The sequence below is a fragment of the Schistocerca gregaria genome, chromosome 3 (genome assembly GCF_023897955.1).
Source record: "Schistocerca gregaria isolate iqSchGreg1 chromosome 3, iqSchGreg1.2, whole genome shotgun sequence".
In the NCBI taxonomy this organism is placed as follows: Eukaryota; Metazoa; Arthropoda; class Insecta; order Orthoptera; family Acrididae; genus Schistocerca; species Schistocerca gregaria.
Genome location: NC_064922.1, coordinates 93,228,810 through 93,254,271, shown reverse-complemented (window position 1 = coordinate 93,254,271; position 25,462 = coordinate 93,228,810). Strand labels below are relative to the sequence as shown.

General features: G+C 39.7%; 1 protein-coding gene across 1 annotated transcript in view; it reads left to right on the top strand.

The window, feature by feature from the left end:
* Positions 1-25,462, top strand: part of LOC126356240 (pre-mRNA-splicing factor ATP-dependent RNA helicase PRP16) — a 202,213-nt gene that overhangs the window by 73,176 nt on the left and 103,575 nt on the right. Inside the window, exon 11 of the mRNA XM_050007065.1 lies at positions 1,997-2,143. Coding sequence (XP_049863022.1) covers positions 1,997-2,143 — 147 coding nt within the window. The remainder of the gene's footprint in view (positions 1-1,996; positions 2,144-25,462) is intronic.

Sequence of the window (25,462 nt, the reverse complement as noted above, 5' to 3'; positions counted from 1 at the left end):
GAAGTTCCAAGGGGGGAATAAACACAATAATATCTGCTTATCAGTGATCTTATTAAACATTATTTGTCCATTCTTTGCTTTGGTTGAAATTGTAAGTTAAATTTTCATTGGTGATTTATTAACCTTTGAAATGATTGAAAAAGGTACAGATATTTCATTTGTATTTGGAATGTTATTTATTAATATTTGTTTTTGACAATCAATTTCGACAGTTGAAACTGTCATCATCTGATCTTCAAAAAATTCTTGGTTATAAATCGTGTTTATTGAAGATTATAAGATGCCAGTTTCAGCTGATGAAAACAGTCATCTGTAATAAATATAAATTAATGCAATCGTGATTAGAAAAGATTTTTTGAAGTCATAGATGGCTCCTCCCATTTTCTCAATATGAGAAGCTTCAGTCGGACTATTACTACTTGAATTTTTTGTTGATTCAAACGTATTTGAATTGTCGTACTCTAAATTTTAAAGTTGCAGACAAAAGATTTTAAAATAATTTTAAATGTTCCAAAAAGAACCACTGCATTTTGTCAAACCATTCCACTGAAACTATTTTGGGCATTTCTGTAAACAGAACTTTTATATGTGTGAGTGTAATCAGTAAACATTGATTCAAATGCAGCCAACAATGATAGAAAGTTGTTTATAGCACAGATCATGCCTACACTCATGAGCAGCAGAGTCAGAGATAGCTGATCTGTTGAAGAAAGAGACCCCTGAGTCTGAGATGAACTGTTCAGTGTGTTTCATATGACTGGGATATCATCAGACTGTGTTTGTGCCTGAGTTCAAGGAAAACTGCAACTACCCAAATCTGCTGCCATTGGTGACAATGTGTAAACGATTGTTGTTGTTGACGACTATTCATATGCACAAGTCATAATGGAGCAAATCATTCAGTAGTTTAATACAAGACAATAAAAATTATGGACAACTGCACCACCACTAATTACATACATTCTGTAAGTACTTTATTATAAGATACTGTTCCACATGTGTGTGCCATTACTTATGGCACAGACAATTACATGCACAAGAACACTGGTATTGAAGGTTCAGATAACAAAAAATGAATCTGGCCTTGGTGACCACAGACAGTGGTCGTGTGTGTGTGTGTGTGTGTGTGTGTGTGTGTGTGTGAGTGAGTGAGTGAGTTACGCTTAAAAGAAAACCTGTTGGCTGAAAGCTTAAATGTATAGCAGTCTTTTTGTCACGCCTTTCGGTGACTCTACATCTCATCAATATATTGAATAGCAATTTACCCTTTTCATTAATTTAATTGCATGTGAGTATGTTGAAAACGATATGAGGTTAAACATCCTGCTTCCATCATGGGTATCCAGTTGTTTGGCTGCAAGTGAACTGAACCTTCAGCACGACAGTGCACCAGTCAGTGACTTCAAAATTTCATCAGAATGGTTTGAGCATATGTACTAGGCATGAGAGTGCATGTCAGACCCCTAAGTCACCTCACCTCAATCTTATTTAGCACATCTGTGATGCCACTGAGTAAGATGAAGTGCACTTAGGACCCAGTGACAGTGAATTTTCTGAGTTGTGAGTGGTGATTGAGTAATCATTAATTACCAAGGCTCTACAGTACTTTTGATGTCTTGAACAGAATCCAGCCGACAGCACTATCATTAAGGTTAAAAGTGGATGGTGCTTCACTCTATTAGTTACATATCTCTAATTCAGTTGCTCCTGGATATGTATTGAAATAAATTAGTGACATACAATTGCTCTATTGGCCAATTCACTGGTGTATCCACTCAGTTAACTGCTGCTCCCTTTTTGCAGCTAAAGCTCACCTATATGCAATTAGCTACATGTATGAATTAATCATTATCAGTGCAGCTTTGACTGCTACAGCATGATTCATAGAGTTAGATTGCATTTTTGCTTCATATGTAGATAGCAATATTTACTATACAATGAAAAAATATTAAATTTCATATTTGTGGCTTCATAAATTTGTTTTTTGTTGTTCCAGAAAACTATTATAAAATACATGACAGATGGTATACTGTTGCGAGAGTCTCTCCGGGAGTCAGATCTAGACAACTACAGTGCAATTATAATGGATGAAGCACATGAACGCTCTCTCAGCACAGATGTGTTATTTGGTCTCTTACGTGAGGTAAGTGCACAACATTTTTATTTCTGAAATTACCAGTTTATATACTCTCATCCTGAGATCAGTATATATCATGTGTTGGTACGTAATGACTCCATGGTGACCTTTCCAATCCATTCCATACAAAATTAGAGAGAAGGTAATGTGAATTTAAATTAGGTTAGCAATAATTTGAATAAAGTAACTCTCATTGAATCTGATAAGTGTGTTATAAATTGCCATGTTTGTTCCAGTAGTTAGAGTGATTAGTTCATATTTGATATAGAATTTGGCGCAGTTGTATGATTATTCGAAAGTGTTGCTGAACTGAAGCAGGAAGAATAGCAATAGACAGGAAAGGATCGCAAAATGCAGGGCTGGAACTAGGATTTTTGCCAAGTTGGGCAAACTTAAATTTTCCAATCTTTCTATAACCCCCAACCATAAAAATAAAGTTTTATTATAGTAATTTAGGTAATGTGTTGTGAAATAAATATCACCATCTCATAACATTGACTTATTTTATTGATTGAGTTAACTCAGTTGCAAAACAAATGAACAAACAGTTTAAAAAATACAAACAAATAAAAAATAATTATTCATTTTTCAAATAATAAATTTACAACTTCACTTTCTGAGCTTCTTTGCAGCAAAAATGTTTATAATATCATAGTTTCTGTGTCCAGATTACCATACATTAAAATCTAGTAGAAGCCAACAATGATAAAATTTAAGTTTTATATTTTGCCCAATAATCAGATACACAGATCACCTTATCATTAGCCACCTGTAAATCTAGTCGCATACAGCTCGTGATGAGGTTTGGGCACACCAGTTGGTGGTCATCCGTGCGGGCATTCCCACAGTCACATAGTGGTTCTCCATCGGAGTAGTCCTATTGGGTAGTCCTGTTGGGCAGTCCTATTCCTCAGCCTGTTGAGAGCCTTCCTGGTTGTGATGGATTTGTTACTTCCAGCCACAAGTTCTTCCTTCAGTTGCAGGATAGGATAGCTGAAGTCTTCCATCTTTGTCAGTGACGTTGATTGGCTCTAATTTCTGATGAAAGCTATTTCTTTGAGTGAAGCTGCCTGGGCTGTTGTCGGTGCCTGTGTAGAGAATGATGATTATCTGTCAAATTTATCTCCCTCTCCACCTCGGCAGCTACTTGCCTCCATATACTGGGGGGAGCTGTGCCTATGAGAGCATTGGTATGGGCATCAAACATCCTGATATGATGCAGGATGACTGATTTGTTGATCGAAGCACTTGTGGAGTCAGCACCCCAGTTTTTGTTGGTAAGGTCACAAATGATACTGTTCCTAACACTGAACTTTTGCTTAGTGTCTGAACAGCACTGTTTAAATGTCAGAGTTCCGTCCAAATACATGTCTAAGTATTTGGGAGTGTAGCAGTGCTCTAACTCTTGCCCTTTCCAGTGCATGTACAATTTTTCTTCAGCTTCCTTGTTCCTCAGGTGGAAACTGCAAACTTGCATCTTTAATGGGTTTGGTTTCAGATGGTTTTGTTGATGATAATCCCTTAGTATTTCAGAGCTGCTAGTTAATTTCTCTTCCACTTCCTCGAAGGGGCTCCCCTCGGACAACTACAGCCGTGTCATTAGCATACATAAACTGCCTGATACTGACATGTGTTATCCACTTCCTCGAAGGTACTCCCCTCGGACAACTACTGCCATGTCATTAGCACACATAAACTGCCTGCTATTGACATGTGTTATCTAGTCATTGGTGTATATCTTGAACAGCAGCGGATCTAACACACTGCCCTGCTGACCCCCTTGGGGCCTAACCACTCTTTGGTGAATTTGTGCTTGGCTGCCATGGTGTTCCAGCCTTTGCAGCACCTGTTTCCTATCTGTGTTGCCTCTCTATTCTTCTGCTCTTCTTTTCCCCTCCATTGGGGACCCTGTCTGCGATATTTTTGAGAATGAGTTCTGAGGTTTTAATAGCCTGATATCAGAACAACCCCTCATCTGTCTTCTATTTCTTTCTTCGTTTTCCATCTCATACCCTTCCTGTGCTGCCTTGGTGTTTGAGGTTCTTCTATGTTTCTTCTTGCTCCCTGTGTGTTCCTGAAGGCCAGCCCACACATTTGATGCATAACAGGTGCCTGGGTAGCGTGTAATTCCCAGCCCCTGGCTGAACAGGCAGAGTTTGCATGTATCCCTGTACAGGCCAGGCCCAGGGAGGAGTGTTTGCCTGAGCTGTGACCGTCTCAAATTTCCATTTGGTCCTTCTGTCAGAAGTTCAGGAGGTGTGAACAATCACCTAAGGTGGGTGAGCCCCTCCAAGGGGTCCCCCAGTTGGAAGGAGGACGCCACTGGCAATCATGGGTTTTTTTCGCAATGAACCAGTCACCTTCATCTCACTCTCTGTCTACTAAATGCAAACGGGATGAGGGTAAGGACTCAAAGACTCTCTCTCTCTGTCACACCTCAGTTCCTCATTGTGTCATGTACTGAAGACGGCCAGTCCTTTGCTATGGTTAATCCATTTATTATTCAGAAAGGTATTGAAGCAATTGCTGGCCCTGTGAAGTCTTGCCCACCTCCTCCTGCTCCCTGCTGTATCAATTGTAATGGAGACTATGCTGCCTCATCTCAATACTGTCCAGTGTTCTCGATAAGTGGGCTCTCCAGGAGATCAGGGTGAAGGAAAAAGTAGCTTACGCTGTCACTCGCAAGATTTTGGCTAGTTGAAAACCCTGTGTTTTACCGTCTGGCACTAACAGTACCATTCTTACTACATGGTGCTCTGTGAAAGACATGGCCATGCAGCCTTGCAACCTCAAATTCAGCACTGCATTTATCAAATCGCCCAGTATAAAGGTAACATCTCATCTCCTCCTCTTCCAACAGTGCACTAAGCCATAAAATCTTCACCCACGGTGGTGAAATCCCATGCTTCATAACCGGCAGGCCAGAAAGGACAAAAGGAACACTCCCACGAAGACTTATTATGTCCCTCCAACCAACAAACATCTGAATCTTCATCTGCCAGTCACAGAGGCTTAAAAAATCAATTAAAGAGAAACGGTCTTCTCCTTCGCCAACTCAGAGATCATATTCAACGGCACTGCCACATGATAATCTCAAACGGGTGACCACCGTTTCGCCAGTGTGCACTGCCAGCCATTTTTCTGCTCTGGAGTGAGCTGGCCCACCCAGAGAGAATGCCAATTACTCTGTAAATCTCAAGGAACAGGATCCTCCAGCATCTGCGCCTTGTAGCAGTGAGACTTCAAAGGATGGCACTCGGCAGTCACCGAGGTAACAATCTTTCATTTTTTCCTTCCTTGCCATGACTGTCCTTCAATAGAATGTTTGCAGTCTTAGATCTGACAACAAAAAATTACAACTGCTCTTGGAATCATAGTGTCCACTTGTTTTCTGTCTTCAGGACACAAAATTGCATCCTCGTGACTGCTTTGACCTCTCACATTTCATTCCAGTCCACTTTGACCTTCTCACTGAGGATGCTATTCCACTTCTTGGGGGAGTCATCCTGCTCATCCGGGACGATGTTCACAGTCAAACCGTCTCACTGAACACCCATCTGCAAGCTGTTAGAGTCCGAATTTTTCTTCCTCACTTCACTTTTTCTCTTTGTACTGTCTACATTCCTCCATCATTTGGTCTCACCAGGGCGGACTTCCTCCAGTTTATTGTTCAACTTCCTCACCCCTTTTTTCTGCCAGATGACTTTGATGCACACCATCCTCTTGGGGCTCATCCTGAACATGTCTGAGAGGTGCCCTCTGGGCTGACATCGATCAACTCAACCCCATATACCTTAACACTGAAGCACTCACATTCCTTTTAGACTTCTTGTTCTGCACTGTCCAGCTCGCCTGTCATCTCATGTGGTCTGTTCTGTCTGATATGTATTCGAGTGACCACTTCCTGTGTGCTATCCATTTGCTGACTCCTACTGTGTCTACATGTAAACTGAATTGGCAACTTTCTCAGGCCAACTGGAGTCATTGCTCTTCCCTGGCGACCTTTGCTGAACAACATTTTCCCAGTTGCGATGTCCAGGTAGATAACCTTACAAATGTTATCCATACCACCACAAAACATTCCATTCCTTGCAGTTTGTCTTTGCGGCACTGTGTCCTGGTCCCTTGGTGGACTGAGGTGTGCTACAATGCATTTCAGTTGCAGAGACGTGCTCTCCAAGTTTTACACCAACATCCTATTGATGGTGAGCTGTATTCGTTATAAAAAGTTACGTCATCATAGTCTTCTGGATAGCGAAATAGCTAGCTGGACTTCATTTACTAGTTCTTTTAACATTTCTATTCCCTCTTCCATCATGCAGGCTAACCTCTGGCGGGTCTCTGGTACCGAGGTCCAGTCCCCAATTTCCCACCTGACCATAACAGGTGATGTCATTGTGGACACCATTGCTATGTCCAACACCTTAGAGCACTATTTTGCTAAGATTTCGAACTCCACCCACTTCCCCCATCAGAAACAAGTGGAGGCAGCTCAGGCAATACCCTTCTCCTCTCAGAATCATGAATACTACAATGCCAGCTGTACTAAGAGGGAGCCGTATCATGCTCTGATTGTATCCCAATCTTCCATCTCAGGGCTGGACGATGTTAAGATGTTACAACACCTTTCTGTTGCAGTCGACCTCTTTCTCCTTCACACTCTACAATCGCATCTGGGCAGATGGCACTTTGCCCATATGCTGGTGTGACGCCATTGTCGTCATGCCCATGCCTAAGCCCTATAAGGACAAACACCTTCCTTCTAACAGCCACCCCATTTCTCTCACCAGCTGTGTTTGCAAGGTGATAGAACATATGATTCATGCCCTGCTGGTTTGGTGACTAGAAACTCACAATTTACTAACCAATGCACAATGTGGATTTCGAGCATGCTGTTCTACAGTTAACTATCTCATCACTTTGTCAACCCATGTCATGAATGGTTTTCTGCAGAAATGCCAGACTGTGGTTGTGTTTTGTGGCTTGGAGAAACTCATGACACCTGCTGGAGGACTGGAATGTTCCATACTCTCTACATGTGGGGCTTCAGTGGCCACCTGCCCCATTTCCTTCATGAATTTTGAAGAGACAAAGTTTTCAAGGTATGTGTGGGATCTGCCTTGTCGGACACCTTTATCCAGTAAAATGGATGCCTTGGGGCTCCGTCCTGAGTGTCGTCCTCTTTGTTATAACCACTGACTCTATTGTGGCCTGTCTCCAACCATGCATCTCTGGCTCTCTTTTTGTAGATGATTGTGCGATGTATAGCAGTTCTGCACAGACCTGTCTCCTTGAGCGGCATCTTCAGTGATGTCTTGATCATCGTTACTTGTGGAGCATCAACAGTGGCTTTGGCTTTCCCACTGATGAGACCGTTTGTATGAATTTTTAACGGCACAATGGGTTTCTTCCACCAACTTTGCATCTCGGACCTGTTACTCTTCCTTTTGCTGAAACTATGAAATTCCTGGGACTCTTTCTTGAGGAAGCTGTCTTGGTCCTCCTCTGTGCCTTACCTGGCCACCTGCTGTGTCCAGTCCCTTAATTTCGAACATGTGGTAAGCAATGCTTCCTCGGGAGTGGATCAGACCTCCCTCCGTTTTTACTAATCCCTTATCTGATCGAAACTAGACTATGGGTGTTTCATGTATGCATTTGCATGTCCATCCATCTTATGCTATCTACATACAGTCCACCATTGTGGAATCCATTTAGCCACTGGTGGTGCCTTTCGCACAAGCCCAGTTGAAAGTCTGCACGCAGAAGATGCCGAACTACTGCTGTCATACCTGCATGGTGTTCTACTAAACAGATAAGCATTCCATTTGTCTGCCATACCTTGTCAGCCATCCTATGCCTCCTTCTTCGATAACTTCTGTGACCGCCAGTATGGAGTGTGTCCCTCTTCTGTTACCTCATGGAGTTCGCTTTCGGCTATTGATGCGGCAGTTTAACTTCATGCTATTTGCTACTTTCCCAATGAGTGTGAACCCTTCACTCTTCATGCAGCAGCCCATGTTCACTTTGGCCTCATTCGCTTACTAAGGAAACTACTCCAGATTCGATCTATCGCTGCAAGATTCTTGACCTTCACTCGGCACTTAACAGTAGTACCTGTGCGTACACTGATGGCTGTCGGACTGACTGTGGTATCAGATTCATCTTCATCATTGGCACTGAAGTTCTTCACCCTGTATCAAGCCATGCAGTACATCCGGCAAAATCTGCTCCATTTCTCTCAGTGCCCTTCAGAACCTGTGTGTGCTGTACACAGTCCATCCCTCAGTGCAATGGATCCAAGAAAGCTTCCATTTTCTCACTCTTGAGGGAGCTGCTGTGATGTTTTTGTGGGTCCCTGCTCACATCAGTCTGACAGGAAACGAGGATGATGGTGCTGCCAAGGCTACAATCCTCCTACCTCGGCCCGCTAGTTCTTCCATTCCCTCTAATGGTCTCTGTGTTGTCATCTGTCAGCAGGTGGTGTCAATTTGGCACCACCTCTGGTCTTCCCTTCATGGGAACAAGCTCCAGGAAATTAAACCTCTCCCAGTGGCTTGGCCAACCTCCCCTCAGCACTCTTGCCGCGAGGAGATAATTATATCTATGTTCTCATTGTTATCAACCTTTGATGGTTCATCATTTCCTGACTGATTGTCCTTTTTTTTAACCACTTACATTCTAATATATGTTTACCGTCTGAGTTGTCGGCTATTTTATCGAACGACGCATGGGCTGTCGATCACGTTTTACTTTTTATCCATCCTAGCAGTATGGTGAAGGACATTTAATCTTTAGTTCAGATACTCCTTTATCTCTTTGTCATAAGTTGTTGATCTTTCTACAAGAGGAAGTGCTTTGTTCTTAGCTCTCTTTCCTTCCATTGATTAGGCTTAATGTACAGTTGCTTTTAACACCTTCGTCTTATTAGTGTTCTAAGGTTCTGACACGGCGCTTACGGGTTAAATTCAAAATTTGACCAGTGCATTAGCATCAAGGTCTAAAGCCAGCCTATACATGCCTTAGAACATTATGTACAGGTTTGGATATTCTATTCAGCGCCATCCTCTTAAGGGCCTTAAACGCGTGGCACAGCAGAAATAATAGACCAAAGTTCTTAACATCTGTCCTTGCCTGGTCTTAATAGGGTTACCACTCTTGCTTTTCTCCAGACCCTGGAGATCTGCGTGATCTTAAAGCAGTTGTGCATTAGAGCTGTTAGCTACCTAATAGTTTTTGGCGCAAAGTGTTTAATTTATTTGATCCTTAAACCATTTCGGCCAGGTGCTTTATTATTTTTCACTTTGTCTGTTACCTCCTGCAGCTCCTCAACTGTGAAAGGTTCCTCAAGTGATTGCTGTTCATTTTCCAGGTCTCTTATGATAAAAAGCAGGGGCAATCTGTGGCTGGTTTCCCCATTGAGTAGAAGCTAGTGGGCAATTTGGTTTTAAAAAAAAACATCCAAAGTGTTTTAGAGCATGTTGGGTCATCACTGATATTCCTAAGTGGACTCCGGGCTTGTCTGCTGTTCTGTTTCATACCCATTGATGTGACTAAGTCACACCATTTCTCCCTCCTATTAGTGGCTAAGGCAGGGAGCAGCTCATCTCCAGTTTCCTACATGTCTTCCGAGAATGAATTAGTGTTGTAAAGCTGGTTATACTTTTCTAGGATTATCTGTATTACGATTGAGATTATACTCAGATTTGTTAACCTTTGTTCAGCATTCATGCTTCTCAAATAATTTTTAATTAGTTTCAACTTGCTGAAACACCTTCCTTCAGAGGAAACAGAAACTGGGATGGTAAGGAATATTTTTAAAGTTGTTGTGGCATTCAGATATCCTTCTGCCACATATTTTTTGTAAATTAATGTGAATGATGCACTGGCATCTCTGTTACCAGCGATTGGTATTTTCAAATTAAAAAATGAATTCTCCCTTGTCAATATCCTGTACATAGATATCCTCCAGTTCTGCTGCTTTGACCTTTATGTCCTCCATTTAGTTTCTTGAATTTGAATACGACACAAAAAAGAGACTTTTCACTTATTTTCTCCAGTGCCTTAAACCTCATACTCAACTCTGTTATCTCTCTGTCAATTTTTTTCAACAGGGATGTCCTGAATAAATCTTCCTGTGAATCTGTGATACTTCATCCTCACAAAGCTCATTGGCCAATTTTTTACTTTCCTCTAATCCTTTTCTCTTAGAATTCCATAGATATCTCATTATTTTTTGCTAATAGCTTTGGAAGTACAGTAGTTTCTAGAAGCCTTAAGAATGCTCAAAAGGCCTTGAATGTTTTATAGCAGCATTATCAATCATAAGGTCTTTGCAGAAATTTATTGACATTACATATATTTTGTAATATTGAATACCAGAAACAAATTAGAGCAATGAATTTCAGTTTTCTCATATTCTTTAAAATAGATTTAGCCTGTTGTTTCAACTGCCTGTATTCAATGTTATCGGTGCATATTTTTGTACACTTTCCCATATTGAAGTTGAAGGCACAAAGAATAGATATAAACAATGACTGTTCCAAAAGATTTTGACCGTTGGCAGGTGCATCAGCTGCATGTACTCCTACTAAATATAAAGAGTTACTAACACATGCTATAAAATTGGCCAGTTCCTTTTTCTCAAGTGTTGTTGACTGGTTCCCTTTGTTCTTTCCAGGCATGTTTGGCCCATTGTCATAAGACTGCCATCTGCAATATTTCGCATTCAACCCACCTTGTTCTGTTTTTTGCAGTATCACTTGACTAAGATCTCCTGTTTTGTCTCTAACTATAAAAAAGTCAGCAAACTTTCCACAGCTCTTGTGTCATTTAACGTGATATAATGTACTACTTGAGTCGTCATCTCATTATGGTTCATATGTGGAGTGAAGTCAGACCTCAATGAAAACTACTTAGCATCTAAATGTTGCAGCAGAGTTCTTGTAGGATTCTGCAAAAAGTGGCATTGGTTTGGGGGTCAGTGGAATGCACATTACAGACATCTGGCCTGGAGCTATCGTTGAAGTAACCAATTTGTAACAGTTTGTTGTGTCACTATGGTGCCAACTGCAGTTCAGCTTGCTGGGGTAGATGCAGTAAGATGCACCAGAACCACACACTGAACACAATTTTCTTCCCTCTCGGTAGTGCCATGTGGTCGTCTGGAGCCCGGTCTCCTAGCGACTGTAGATTCCCATGACCACTGCTTCAGGATTCATGTATAGTGGCTACATTCCTGCCAGTCTTTCTACAATATCACTGAAAGAACATCCAGCTTCTCATAGCCCAATTACATAACCCCGTTCAAACCCAGTGATGAGTTGGTAGTGGTGTCTTTGTCACCTTAAAGGTATTCTTGACTAATATCAACTCACCATGTCCAATATCAAAGATACCTAACTCTCATGACCATTACAGTGTGTATTTAAAGCAAACCTGACTTCCATCCTCATAGTGGCACTACCAAAACCTCTCTTATTATGCAGCTGTCGCAAAAATTGAATAGACATCTTTCAGATATAGAGACACACCTACCAACTTCCATGTATGTCACACAACTCCTTCATGGTGTTGCAATTTTTTCCAGCAGTGTATGATCTTACCTGGCATTTTGTTTTCATTACTGGAAGCAGACTTTGTGAAAAAGAAATCCAATGTTTATGTTTGTGACAACACCTCACTTATTTTCTTCCTCTTCTGCTTTTTTTCTAAACATCACTCAACTACCTCATTTTCAGCCATCCATTATTGTAAAAGATACTAAACAAATTTAAGTACACAGATATGAACAAAATAATGGAATCATTAAAACAGCATTAGCAATTGGCAATTGTAATCGCATGTGACTGGAGAGGATAGGCTGTGTGCATGTCTGAGACCGTTTCCCTGTCAACTTAGAGCAACTTTAGTTTTACTGAACAGTATCACTTTTTGACTGCGTCGTTTATTTTACATGTATATTTCTGTGACAATTGAAATTAAAATTTAGCAGAAATATTTTTTTTTTACTTAATATAAAAATAAAATTTCGCCAAGAATTTGTCACCTATTAAATTCTGCTGGCCACACAAGCACTCAACCCCACTCCCCCCTTAGATCCATTCCTGACTAAATGTACCTGTTTTTATGCAGAGTCTTGACACAGATGAAGGTAAAGTATGTTAGGGAACAAAAAGTAATAATTATGGCTGATTTATTTGACTTCATATGCTGATTTTGTAAGAGGAAAGTGGGATGGAGGCAGCTGGTTTTGTGGGAAAGGGCAGCACCTAATCAAGACTGTGGCTCCCAGAAAAAAGCAGATAGATTAATGGGCGGAGGGGGGAGTGGGATGGGAGGGACTCCATTGTGTGTAATCATAAATAATTTCATACATATTTACACTAATTACATTTGTTGATTACAGTTTTAGGTATATTGTATAATGCTTGCCTTTTATAAATTTTAGGTTAATAGCACTTTTGTAAGGTTAAATGAAAATGCATCACTTTGCTATAATATATCACATTTGTGTAGTATAGAAGTATGAGAGCCCTCACAAGAGTCCACAACAGAAGGGAACTGTAACCATGTCGTGGTTTCCATGATGGAACGTCTGTATTGTTTGTGTATTCGTAGAACACTCAGTAGTGCTAAGACCCTGTTAACTGTTTACTGAGAAAATTAATACATTCCTGCCACAAATAAAACTGTCTGTGCAGATCAATTAATGAGTCATGATACTGCACAAAATGACTGTTCTGTCACAGATAACTGCCTCTGATAGAACATATATGTTGTATAAATAACACCCTGAATGCATGGAGCTGTCCGTGCATGTAATAGAATTCTGAAGCTGTTTCTTACAGTGACAAGGCACAAATAGTGTCAATTTGTTTCAAATTACTGATATTTTAAAAGAAAAAGTAACAGAAACAAATTAGTTTTTTATGACTATCCAAAACAGAGACAAATGGTAGCAAATCACGTGTTGATGGTGAGTCCCAACCTGTTAAAATTTTAATAGGGCGTGCTTGGAACATATTATTTGCATCATAAATATTTACAGAAACATTATTATTTTGATAATTATGTTGAATATTGCCCGCCTCTAACTCTCAGACTCAAAGAAAGTTATTTTGAAGAAAATTTGACAGTGTGACCAGCAACAGCCACCACTGAATAAAACATTTTGTGTTTATAGATTGACTGAACAAGCTTCCAGCTGTACCTACCAGTACACTATATTTGGGATTGAATTCGCAACTGTATCCCATTCTGACCAAGAAGTAAATAGGTAGTTATCTATTATTGTCTTTCCAGTAATGTTTATCAACCAGACCTGGAGGAAGTAATGTGAGCAAATGGGTAATGTTGTCTTCATTGTTGCAAGAGGACACATTAACAGTATCACACTTGAAGAAAGCAGGGCAGTGTCCACCAGTTACTATGAGGGATTATGCCTTTCTGTTCTTGTTGGAGATATCTGGAAAAAGTGGTCACCAAATACTAATCCACAAAAAGAAATTCATTGTCTCAGAGCAACCAAAACATAAATGCTTCATAAATGAATTCAGAAATAGAAAGACATTCTAAACTCCCAGTAATCCACACAGGCACACTAGACAGGAATAACTTTCACATATACAGAAGGGGATACTCCAAATATGCTTTCTGCTTGGTAATTGTTTATGGTTTATTGTTATTGTTGTTGGAATCTAAGGTCAGCAGCTAATTTCAGATTTTCATATTGGAGATTTTGTGAATTTTTCAGTCATTAAATTTTCATAGATACATAAACAAAAGCAGTACTTTTTACCAACAAATGTGTTATTATACTAGTTGTTTGTGAAAAGGAATCTTTGTACTGATTGCTTCATATTCTAGAAATAGAATGAGCCAGAGAAGCAATAAGCATCCTGGTTCAGGTATATAGTAAAGAAAGGTGTCTGTATTATCATCACAATCCACTACGTCATAATAAGTCACGTCAGGAATTGTTTACCAGGTCTAGAAGCATGAAACTGGAATTTCCCTATAGATGGTGCTAACTGTCAGCGTAGGGCCCATGAGACCATGTCTGCAGTGCCATCTGCTCCCTGTAACAGCTGACAACGAAGGTCAAAACACAGTAACACAAGTTCCATACATCGATATCTGTTTCAAACCTGTAAACATGAGTTTTGTGCCTACAAATTATGATTTTCAGACAGCATTGGTTTTCTGTTATCATTTGAAGGAAACTGCTGCAGAATCGCATTGAATGCTTGTTGAAGCTTTCGGTGAACATGCTCTTGCGAAAACGCAGTGTTTTGAGTGGCCCAAAAAATTCAAAAGTGGTTATTTTGATGTGAAAAACGACGAGTGCAGGGAACCCTCAAAAAAGTTCAAAGACAATGAATTGCAGGCTTTATTGGATGAACATGATACTCAGACTCAACGAAACTTACAGAACAATTGAATGTGATTCATAAAGCAATTTCTCTTTGGTTTAAAGCTATGGGAAAGGTTCAGAAAGTGGGAAAATGGGTTCCGCATGAACCAGATCAAAGACAGCAAGCAGATCAAAAGACCACTTGTGAAATGCTGCTCCCAGATACAAAAGTCGCTTCTCCATCAAATAATACAGATGATGAACATTGGATATATTTTGAGAATCCTAACCATCTTAAATCATGGGTGAATCCAGGAAAACCATCGACATCCAGGGCAAGACCAAATCGCTTTGGAAAGAAGACAATGCTCTGTGTTTGGTGGGATCAGAAGGGTGTCATCTACTATGAGCTGCTAATACCTGATGAAACCATTGCCGCTGATCTCTACCAACACCAAATGATTGATTTAAATTGAGCATTACATGCATATTACCAGAATATGGAGAAAGGCTCTATATAATGCCCCATCACACACAGTAAAATGGGTCAGGGAAACGATCGAGACATTAAGTTGATAAATACTAGGGATGTGGCTTATTCTCCAGTCTTGGCTCCATCTGATTATCATTTGTTTGCATCATTGGGACATGCTCTCACTGAACAATGATTCAGTGCATATGAAGATGTACAAAAATGGCTCGCTGACTAGTTCACTTCAAAAAAAAAAAAAAAACAGTTTTTTATGTGGCGTTCTTAGCCTGCCGGAGAGGTGGGAGAGATGTATAAATAGCAATGAAGATTATTTTGAATAAAATATTATTATCAGTTTCAAAGAACAGCCGTGTAAGTACTTCAATCATGTTCTGGTTTCATACTTCTACACCTGGTATTTATGAATAAATCTGCACATAATTTTATATGTGTAATTTTTGACTTGTGTGGGTAATGCTGTAATTGGTGAAAGTTAATGTTTGATTTGATTGTAACTTTTGTTTTATGTCAGCATGCTAGGAAGGAGAAACTGGTGATAGTTGGTAAGAGAGTCCAGTCACAAAATAAATAAAACAAATAGTTCAGTTCTTACTTCCACCTGGGTGAAATTGTGTCACTTGAGTGAATTCTTTCCTTCATCATCAACAGCAGCTTGTCGAAAAAAGCCACATCCATTATCATGATTTTCCGAAATTCCTACTGACCTTCAGTCCTCAGTTCCTTCACTAATAGGGAATATATACAATTAGCTTCAGTGCCTCTTCCCAACCAGGCTTGAACTCAACATCATGTGGCTTTTCTTCATCATTATTGTGCCCTAGACCGAGTGGTTACAGACATTATGATGGCAATAGCTCCAGAAAGCAACTTTTTCCTCCATGCACAAAATTCTGTATAAACGTAAATTTAGATAAACAGTGTCTGTGATACGAAGTGTCATAATATAAAATGAATAGTTCAGCCCATAATTGAGAACAAAATTCAGATAATTTTGTGTTAGTTATACAAGAGAACAAGAATTACATAATACAGAATGATAATAATAATAATAATAATATATTAAAAACAAAGATTCCAAGACTTACCAAGCGGGAAAGTGCCGGAAAGTGCCTGTCTACCGGCACTTTCCCGCTTGGTAAGTCTTGGAATCTTTGTTTTTAATATATTTTTCCCATGTGGAAGTTTCTTTCTATTTTATTTATATCAAAAAATAAAAACAGTTACTTAACTAATATGAATCTTCAGCCCTCAGGCATTTTTAATTTGAATAAAAGAATTTATAAGAAATTAGACAGTCGCCTTCAAGATTCATGTGGTATTATTACCATCTAGTACGCAAGCATGGATTCGTGCCTAGACTATATGGCAAAAAATAAAATTATCCATTTAGGTTTTAGTTGTGTTAGTTGGTTCAGTTTAGTTTGGTATTGCCCAGTACTATTTCACTTGCAACACTTTCTGACTTGTACCAAATCATCAGTGGCTAACTGCATTTACAATTCAGTCCATTAACATGGCACTGATACACTCTTTCTCTATGAGAACTCAAACAAGAGCGTTGCCAGTCTAACAGTAATACAAAAGCTTTCTTACATTACAATCCAGAAACGTCATTTGTTTTTCTCCTAAGAGATACCATAATCCCATTTATTCTGTGCACGTCTTCTGCCTCCATGAACTACATTCGGGATTCTCTGCAAGTAGTCAGCATTTTCCTTGCTTCCGCACACTGTGGCTACATATTTCTTCTTATGCCCTCATAGGAACAAATACAGTATGCACAGCAGGTCTATCAATATTTGACCCCGTAAACATCGTGATCATCTGTAGCTGACACTACAGTTGTTGTACAGCAGAACAGGACCTAACCAACAATGTCCTGTTACACTACATATCCCCGCACTCATGCTGAAGACGTCGCTTTATAATTTTCTTATATAGTAAATATAAATTTCCTTAAGTATCTTTTCTATTTATGCACGACACCCCCACTAACTCCTACTTAAATTCGTTTTTATTGCATCATAGCTAAACCTCTCCATTTTTGGATAAGTACTGCACAACTTACTTTCATTTGTACTTGAAAGTGACCCTCCATCAACCATTTCATAAAAGTGGTACGGACCATTTCTCTTGCAAATGGACCTTACGTTGCTACGGTACAGATCAGTCACTCCAGGCTCTGTCTACCCACATAATATCCAATCCTTCATGAGTTCACATTATTTGTACACCTTATTTTTGTCAGACAATACTGCTCAGCAAATTTAACTGCTTTATTGACCAGGAACGAAGAGGTTCTTTAATACTCTTCCTCAAATTTTACCCTGTTTCTTCTCTCTCTATGTATTATTTGTCCTGCTCCCTATTCTTGCCGTGCAGCATCAATAACTATTTTCATTTGTATTTCTCTCATGCAAGTGTTTTCGACGTGCATTGATAATACTTCCTATTTTAATCTACCACGTTCTTTTATTATAATTTATGTGGGTCATTTGATGCATCACAGATTATTTCATTGACGTATCCTTTATTTCCCTGGGAAAAGGGGCCGTGGCTAAGTTGTCATTTGTCCATGTCCTTTGTGTCATGAGAGTAGGAGTCAGTCACATTATACAGCTTCATACTTTCGTATTCCCGCCTAAGGGCAGTCCTGTCGTCAGGTAACTTTGACGTACAAACACTTGAGACTTAGTGTGGTTATTTTTATTTGACTTTATTTCGCTTGTACTATTATATATTGCATATAGTTGGTCATGGCAGCTAGAAAGGAGGTTGTTGGAATAGTGGGAAGGCCATGGGCATCAGGAATGTTAATGTAAAGGGAGATGCCATCAATAGTGATGAGCTGGGCATCATGTGATAAAGGGACAAGAACTGTGGAGAGTCAGTGAAGGTTAATATTTGGTGCCTTTTATGTAGAAGGGTAGGTTCCGAGTAATATGTTGAAGGTGTTGGTCTTCAAGAGCAGAGATTGTCTCTGTGGGGGTACAGTAACTGGCCACAATGGGGCACTTTAGGAAGCATGTAGAAGGTAGGAGTGTGTGGAGTGGTAGAGGTGAGTTGAGAGATAGACTTCAGGGAGAGGTTCTGGGATGGGTCTAAAGATTTGAGTAGTGACTGAAGATCCTCTCCCAGCACCCAACAGATTCCAAACCAACAACTTCCTTCCTAGTGGCCATGACCAACCATATCCTCACCCACAGTTATTTCTCCTTAGAAGGCATTACCTATAAACAAATCTTGGGAATGGCTATGGGCACCTGCATGGCACCATCCTATGCCAACCTATTCGTCAGCCATCTAGACGAATCCTTACTAAAACCCCAGAATTTTAAACCCCTCACCTGGTTCAGATTCATTGATGACATCTTTGCAATCTAGATCGAGGGTGAGGATACCCTATCTACATTCCTCCAGGGCTTCACCAACTTCTCCCCCATTTGCTTCACCTGGTCATTCTCAGCCCAACAAGCCACCTTCTAGATGTTGACCTCCACTTCAAAGATGGCTACATCAGTACCTCTGACCATATCAAACCTACTAACCACCAGCAATACCTCCACTTCAACATCTGCCACCCATTCCATACTGAGAAGTCCCTTCCATACAGCCTAGCTAGCCATAGTTGTCGCATCTGCAGTGATGAGCACTCCCTCTAGAAATATACCAAGGGTCTCATCGAGGCCTTCACAGACCATAATTATCCTCCCAGTCTTGTACAAAAACCAATCTCCTGTGCCATATCTTTCCAGTCTCCCACCACCTCCAAAAGTCTCACCATCTGGCCACAAGGACCATTCCCCTCGTAATTCAGTAGCACTCAGGACTGGTGAAACTGAATTATATCCTCCGTCAGGATTTTGACTACCTCTCGACATGCCCTGAAATGAGTGGTATTCCGCCATCCTCCGAACCTACACAATATACTCATCCCATCATTACACAACCCCTACTCCCAACCCATTACCACATGGCTCATACCCCTGTAATAAATCTATATGCAAGACCTGTCCCATGCATCCTCTCATCACCACCTACTCCAGTCCGGTCGCTAACATCACGTATCCCATTAAAGACTAGGCTACCTGTGAAACCAGTCGTGATCTACAAGCTGAGCTGCAACCACTATACAGCGTTCTATGTAGGCATGACAGCCAACAAGCTGGCTGTTTGCACAAATGGCCATCAACAAATTGTGGCCAAAAAATAAGTGGGCCACCATGTTGCTGAACATGAACATGCTGCCAAACATGACATACTTCATTTCAATGACTGCTTCGCAGCATGCGCCATATGGATCCTTCCCATCAACACCAGCTTTTCTGAATTGTACAATAATCCTCCTGGCCTCAACCTTTGTTAGTCAATGTCCTCACCCATCCAGCCCCTTCCCTGTTCCCATTCTTGCACTACACAGTCATATTTCTACCATCACACCCAATCTTTTTACTTCACTCCTTTTGCGATACTCCCCCTCCCCCCCCCCCCCCCCCCCTCTCCTCTCCCCTGCCCTCCATCTAACCTGAACTACTTCACTGTCCACACCCCCCTCATACTATCCTTCTCCCTCACTGTCCCAGCCTCCTCCTTACCCCCACCCAATCGCCACTCTCATCATGCACTGGTGCTGCTCTTCACAGTGTGGTTTCAGTTGTCTGAAAATGTAGTCGTGTGTGTGTGTGTGTGTGTGTGTGTGTGTGTGTGTGTGTGTGTGTATGTGTGTCTGTCGTCTTTTGTTGAAGGAGGCCTTAATGGCAAAAGGCTTTATTTGTGATAGTCTTTTTGTTGTGCCTATCTGCGACTCAGCATCTCTGCTATGTGGTGATTAGTAACTTTCCTTTTCATAATATTGTTACACTCCATTTTGGATTTTCCATTGTTTGAAATTGAAAGACAATAATGACAATAACAAAAAACTGTTTGCCACTTTAACACTAAATTCGAGACTTTGAGCACAAATGTTTTCTTCAACCTCACGGAGCTCAGAACAACGTATTAAAATCTTAACAGACAAAGTGGGTAATTTAAATACTACAACAGGAGATACTGTAGATGTTAAGTTTAATGCAAAACATGATATCATACAAGAAACTATAACTACTAAGGTAACTAAAGCATTAAAAGAGGATTTCAATGCTCACATAACAGAGCAGGCAACAAAGTTAACAGGTATTTACACAAAGGTTAACAATCTCATAGAAAACTTACCCGATAAAGTACATCAAGTAGTAAATATGGAATTAAAGCAATATTTTCGTAATGTTAGAGATAAGTTCAACAATGTACAGCTCGAAATATCCAGCACAAACTTACGGGTAGACTCTTTACAGCATAACAAGCTCTTAAATAATGAAACAATGGAAAATCCAGAATGGAATGTAACAATATTAGAGAAGGAAAATAGGTACTCACCATATAGCGGAGATGCCAAGTCGCGATAGGCACAACAAAAATATTCACACAATTCTTGCAACCGAGCGAGGTGGCACAGTGGTTAGCACATTGGACTTGCATTCGGGAGGACGACAGTTCAATCCCGTCTCCAGCCATCCTGATTTAGGTTTTCCGTGATTTCCCTAAATCGTTTCAGGCAAATGCCGGGATGGTTCCTTTGAAAGGGCACGGCCGATTTCCTTCCAAATCCTTCCCTAACCCGAGCTTGCGCTCCGTCTCTAATGACCTCGTTGTCGACGGGACGTTAAACACTAACCACCACCACACAATTTTAGCTTTCAGTCATTAAGATCTTTGTCAACATTAGGCACACACACACACACACACACACACACACACACACACACACACAAACGAGCATGCACACACAACTCGCATGCACATCTGCAGTCCAGGCAGTGTGGTTTAAGTTGCCTGAGACTGCAGACGTGTGTGCGAGTTATGTTTGCATGAGTGTGTCTGTGCGCGTGTGTGCCTATGGTGACTTATTAAATTGACATTTCATAATTTGGTACAAGTCGATAGTCAGAAAGCTTTAGCAATTTTCTGTAGCAGAGAAGACACTTCAGAAAAGTCCGCACATGTATGACACAAAATTCTACATGGTGACTAGAATCACATAGAAGCCATATTCATCAAATAATAGGTAATCCTTCAGCAGAACACTCTGACACAAGGTACAGGTTGCAAGTGAAATAGTACCAGACAATACCAAACTAAACTGAACCAACTAACACAACCAAAACCCAAAAGGATAATTTTATTTTTTGCCATATAGTCTAGGCATGAATCCATGCATGCATACTAGATGTTAATACTGCATGAATCTTGAAGGCGACTGTCTAATTTCTTGTAAGTTCTTTGATTCAAATTAAAAATTTCTGAGAGCTAAGGATTCCTATTTGTTAACTAACTTTATTTTTATTGTTATTATTATTATTATTATTATTATTATTATTTCTTTACCTTCTCAGACGTTAAGTCTGGTTAAAAATGGAAAGTGACACGGATCTTGATTAAGCGTGACTTCCTTTTAACTGTACGGTATATGTTACATGGCATTTAGGAACTTTCGGGTAATTGAACAAGTATCAATAATTACAGATTTCCGTAGTTGTATATATAAGTTTGGGTGTAGCTGTATTGCGTTGATGTACTGGTAGATATTGTGTGATATAACTCCTGTAGTTGATAGTGTAATCGGTATAATGTCAACTTTATCCTGCTGCCACATGTCCTTGACTTCCTCAGCCAGTTGGATGTATTTTTCAATTTTTTCTCCTGTTTTCTTCTGTATATTTGTTGTATTTGGTATGGATATTTTGATTAGTTGTGTTAATTTCTTCTTTTTATTGGTGAGTATGATGTCAGGTTTGTTATGTGGTGTTGTTTTATCTGTTATAATGGTTCTGTTCCAGTATAATTTGTATTCATCATTCTCCAGTGCATTTTGTGGTGCATACTTGTATGTGGGAACATGTTGTTTTATAAGCTTATGTTGTAAGGCAAGCTGTTGATGTATTATTTTTGCTACATTGTCATGTCTTCTGGGGTATTCTGTATTTGCTAGTATTGTACATTTGCTTGTGATGTGATCTACTGTTTCTATTTGTTGTTTGCAAAGTCTGCATTCATCTGTTGTGGTATTGGGATCTTTAAAGATATGCTTGCTGTAATATCTGGTGTTTATTGTTTGATCCTGTATTGCAATCATGAATCCTTCCGTCTCACTGTATATATTGCCTTTTCTTAGCCATGTGTTGGATGCGTCTTGATCGATGTGTGGCTGTGTTAGATGATACGGGTGCTTGACATGTAGTGTTTTCTTTTTCCAATTTACTTTCTTCACATCTGTTGATGTTATATGATCTAAAGGATTGTAGAAGTGGTTATGAAATTGCAATGGTGTAGCTGATGTATTTATATGAGTGATTGCTGTGTGTATTTTGCTAGTTTCTGCTCGTTCTAGAAAGAATTTTCTTAAATTGTCTACCTGTCCATAATGTAGGTTTTTTATGTCGATAAATCCCCTTCCTCCTTCCTTTCTGCTTAATGTGAAACTTTCTGTTGCTGAATGTATGTGATGTATTCGATACTTGTGGCATTGTGATCGTGCAAGTGTATTGAGTGCTTCTAGGTCTGTGTTACACCATTTCACTACTCCAAATGAGTAGGTCAATATAGGTATTTATAGCTTTTGTTTTGTTTCTTGCTGTCAATTCTGTTTTCAGTATTTTTGTTAGTCTTTGTCTACATTTTTCTTTTAGTTCTTCTTTAATATTTGTATTTTGTATTCCTATTTTTTGTCTGTATCCTAGATATTTATAGGCATCTGTTTTTTCTATCACTTCTATGCAGTCGCTGTGGTTATCCAATATGTAATCTTCTTGTTTAGTGTGTTTTCCCTTGACTATGCTATTTTTCTTACATTTGTCTGTTCCAAAAGCCATATTTATATCACTGCTGAATACTTCTGTTATCTACAGTAATTGGTTGATTTTGCTGCCAGTAGTTTTAGATCATCCATGTATAGCAAATGTGTGATTTTGTGTGGGTATGTTTCAGTAATATTGTATCCATAATTTGTGTTATTTAGCTTGTTGGATTGTGGGCTCAGAGCAAGGCAGAACCAGAAAGGACTTAATGAGTCTCCTTGGTATATTCCACGCTTAATGTGTATTGGCTGTGATGTGATATATTATTTGAATTTGTTTGGATACTAAGTGTGGTTTTCCAATTTTTCATTACTGTGTTTAGAAACTGTATCAATTAAGGATCTACTTTGTATATTTCCAATATTTGTAGTAACCATGAGTGGGATACACTATCAAAAGCTTTTCGGTAATCAATGTATGCGTAGTGTAGCGACCTTTGTTTAGTTTTAGCTTGATATGTTACCTCTGCATCTATTATCAGTTGCTCTTTACATCCTCATGCTCCTTTGCAACAGCCTTTTTGTTCTTCATTTATAATTTTGTTCTGTGTTGTATGTGTCATTAATTTCTGTGTAATGACTGAAGTTAATATTTTGTATATTGTTGGTAGGCATGTTATGGGGCGGTATTTAGTTGGGTTTGCTGTGTCTGCCTGATCTTTAGGTTTCATATAAGTTATTCCTTGTGTAAGTGTATCAGGGAATGTGTATTGGTCTGCAATGTAACTGTTAAATAATTTAATGATGATGTAAATAAAATAGAAAGAAACTTCCACATGGGAAAAATATATTAAAACATAGATTCTAAGACTTACCAAGCGGGAAAGCTCCGGTAGATAGGCACAATAAATAAAACACACAAACACACACACAGAATTTCTAGCTTTCGCTACCGACGGTTGCTTCTTCAGGAAAGAGGGAAGGAGAGGGAAAGACGAAAGGATGTGGGTTTTAAGGGAGAGGGTAAGGAGTCATTCCAACCCGGGAGCGGAAAGACTTTCCTTAGGGGGAAAAAAAGGACAGGTGTACACTCACGCACACACACACACACGCACACATATCCATCCGCACATACACAGACACAAGCAGACATATTTAGGCCTGAGAAGAGAAAGTAAGATGACAGAGAAGATTTCGAAATGCAACAGAGACAATAACAAACGTAATTGTTGGGTTCAAATTAATGATGATGTAAATAAAATAGAAAGAAACTTCCACATGGGAAAAATATATTAAAAACATAGATTCTAAGACTTACCAAGCGGGAAAGCGCCGGTAGATAGGCACAATAAATAAAACACACAAACACACACACAGAATTTCTAGCTTTCGCTACCGACGGTTGCTTCTTCAGGAAAGAGGGAAGGAGAGGGAAAGACGAAAGGATGTGGGTTTTAAGGGAGAGGGTAAGGAGTCATTCCAACCCGGGAGCGGAAAGACTTTCCTTAGGGGGAAAAAAAGGACAGGTGTACACTCACGCACACACACACACACGCACACATATCCATCCGCACATACACAGACACAAGCAGACATATTTAGGCCTGAGAAGAGAAAGTAAGATGACAGAGAAGATTTCGAAATGCAACAGAGACAATAACAAACGTAATTGTTGGGTTCAAATTAATGATGATGTAAATAAAATAGAAAGAAACTTCCACATGGGAAAAATATATTAAAAACATAGATTCTAAGACTTACCAAGCGGGAAAGCGCCGGTAGATAGGCACAATAAATAAAACACACAAACACACACACAGAATTTCTAGCTTTCGCTACCGACGGTTGCTTCTTCAGGAAAGAGGGAAGGAGAGGGAAAGACGAAAGGATGTGGGTTCTAAGGTAAGTCTTTCCGCTCCCGGGATTGGAATGACTCCTTACCCTATCCCTTAAAACCCACATCCTTTCACTTTCCCTCTCCTTCCCTCTTTCCTGAAGAAGCAACCGTCGGTAGTGAAAGCTAGAAATTCTGTGTGTGTGTTTGTGTGTTTTATTTATTGTTCCTATCTTCCGGCGCTTTCCCGCTTGGTAAGTCTTGGAATCTATGTTTTTAATATGTTAAATAATTTAGTTTAATGTGAATGTGTTGATGTGAACTTCTTTAGCCAGAAATTTGCTATTTTATCATTTCCAGGGGCTTTCCAATTGTGCATAGAATTAATTGCTCGGGTGACTTCATGTTGCAAAATTATCACTTCAGGCATTTGTGGTATCATCTTGTATGTGTCTGTTTCTGCTTGTATCCACCGTGCATGTCTATTATGTTGTACCGGGTTTGGCCATATGTTGCTCCAAAAATGTTCCATGTCTGTTATGTTTGGTGGATTGTCTATTTTAATGTGTGTGTTATCTATTGTCTGGTAAAATTTCTTTTGGTTTCTTTTGAATGTTTGGTTTTGTTTCCTTCTATTTTCACTTTTTTTTGTATCTTCTAAGTCGTTTGGCCAATGCTTGTAATTTCTGCTTCTTTTCATCTAATTGCTCTATCGCTTCTTGTTGTGAGATTTTACCTAACCTTTTTCATTTTTTGTATGATATTTCATTTCTGATAAATTGTGTTAGCTGTCCAATGTCTTTTCTCAGTTGTTT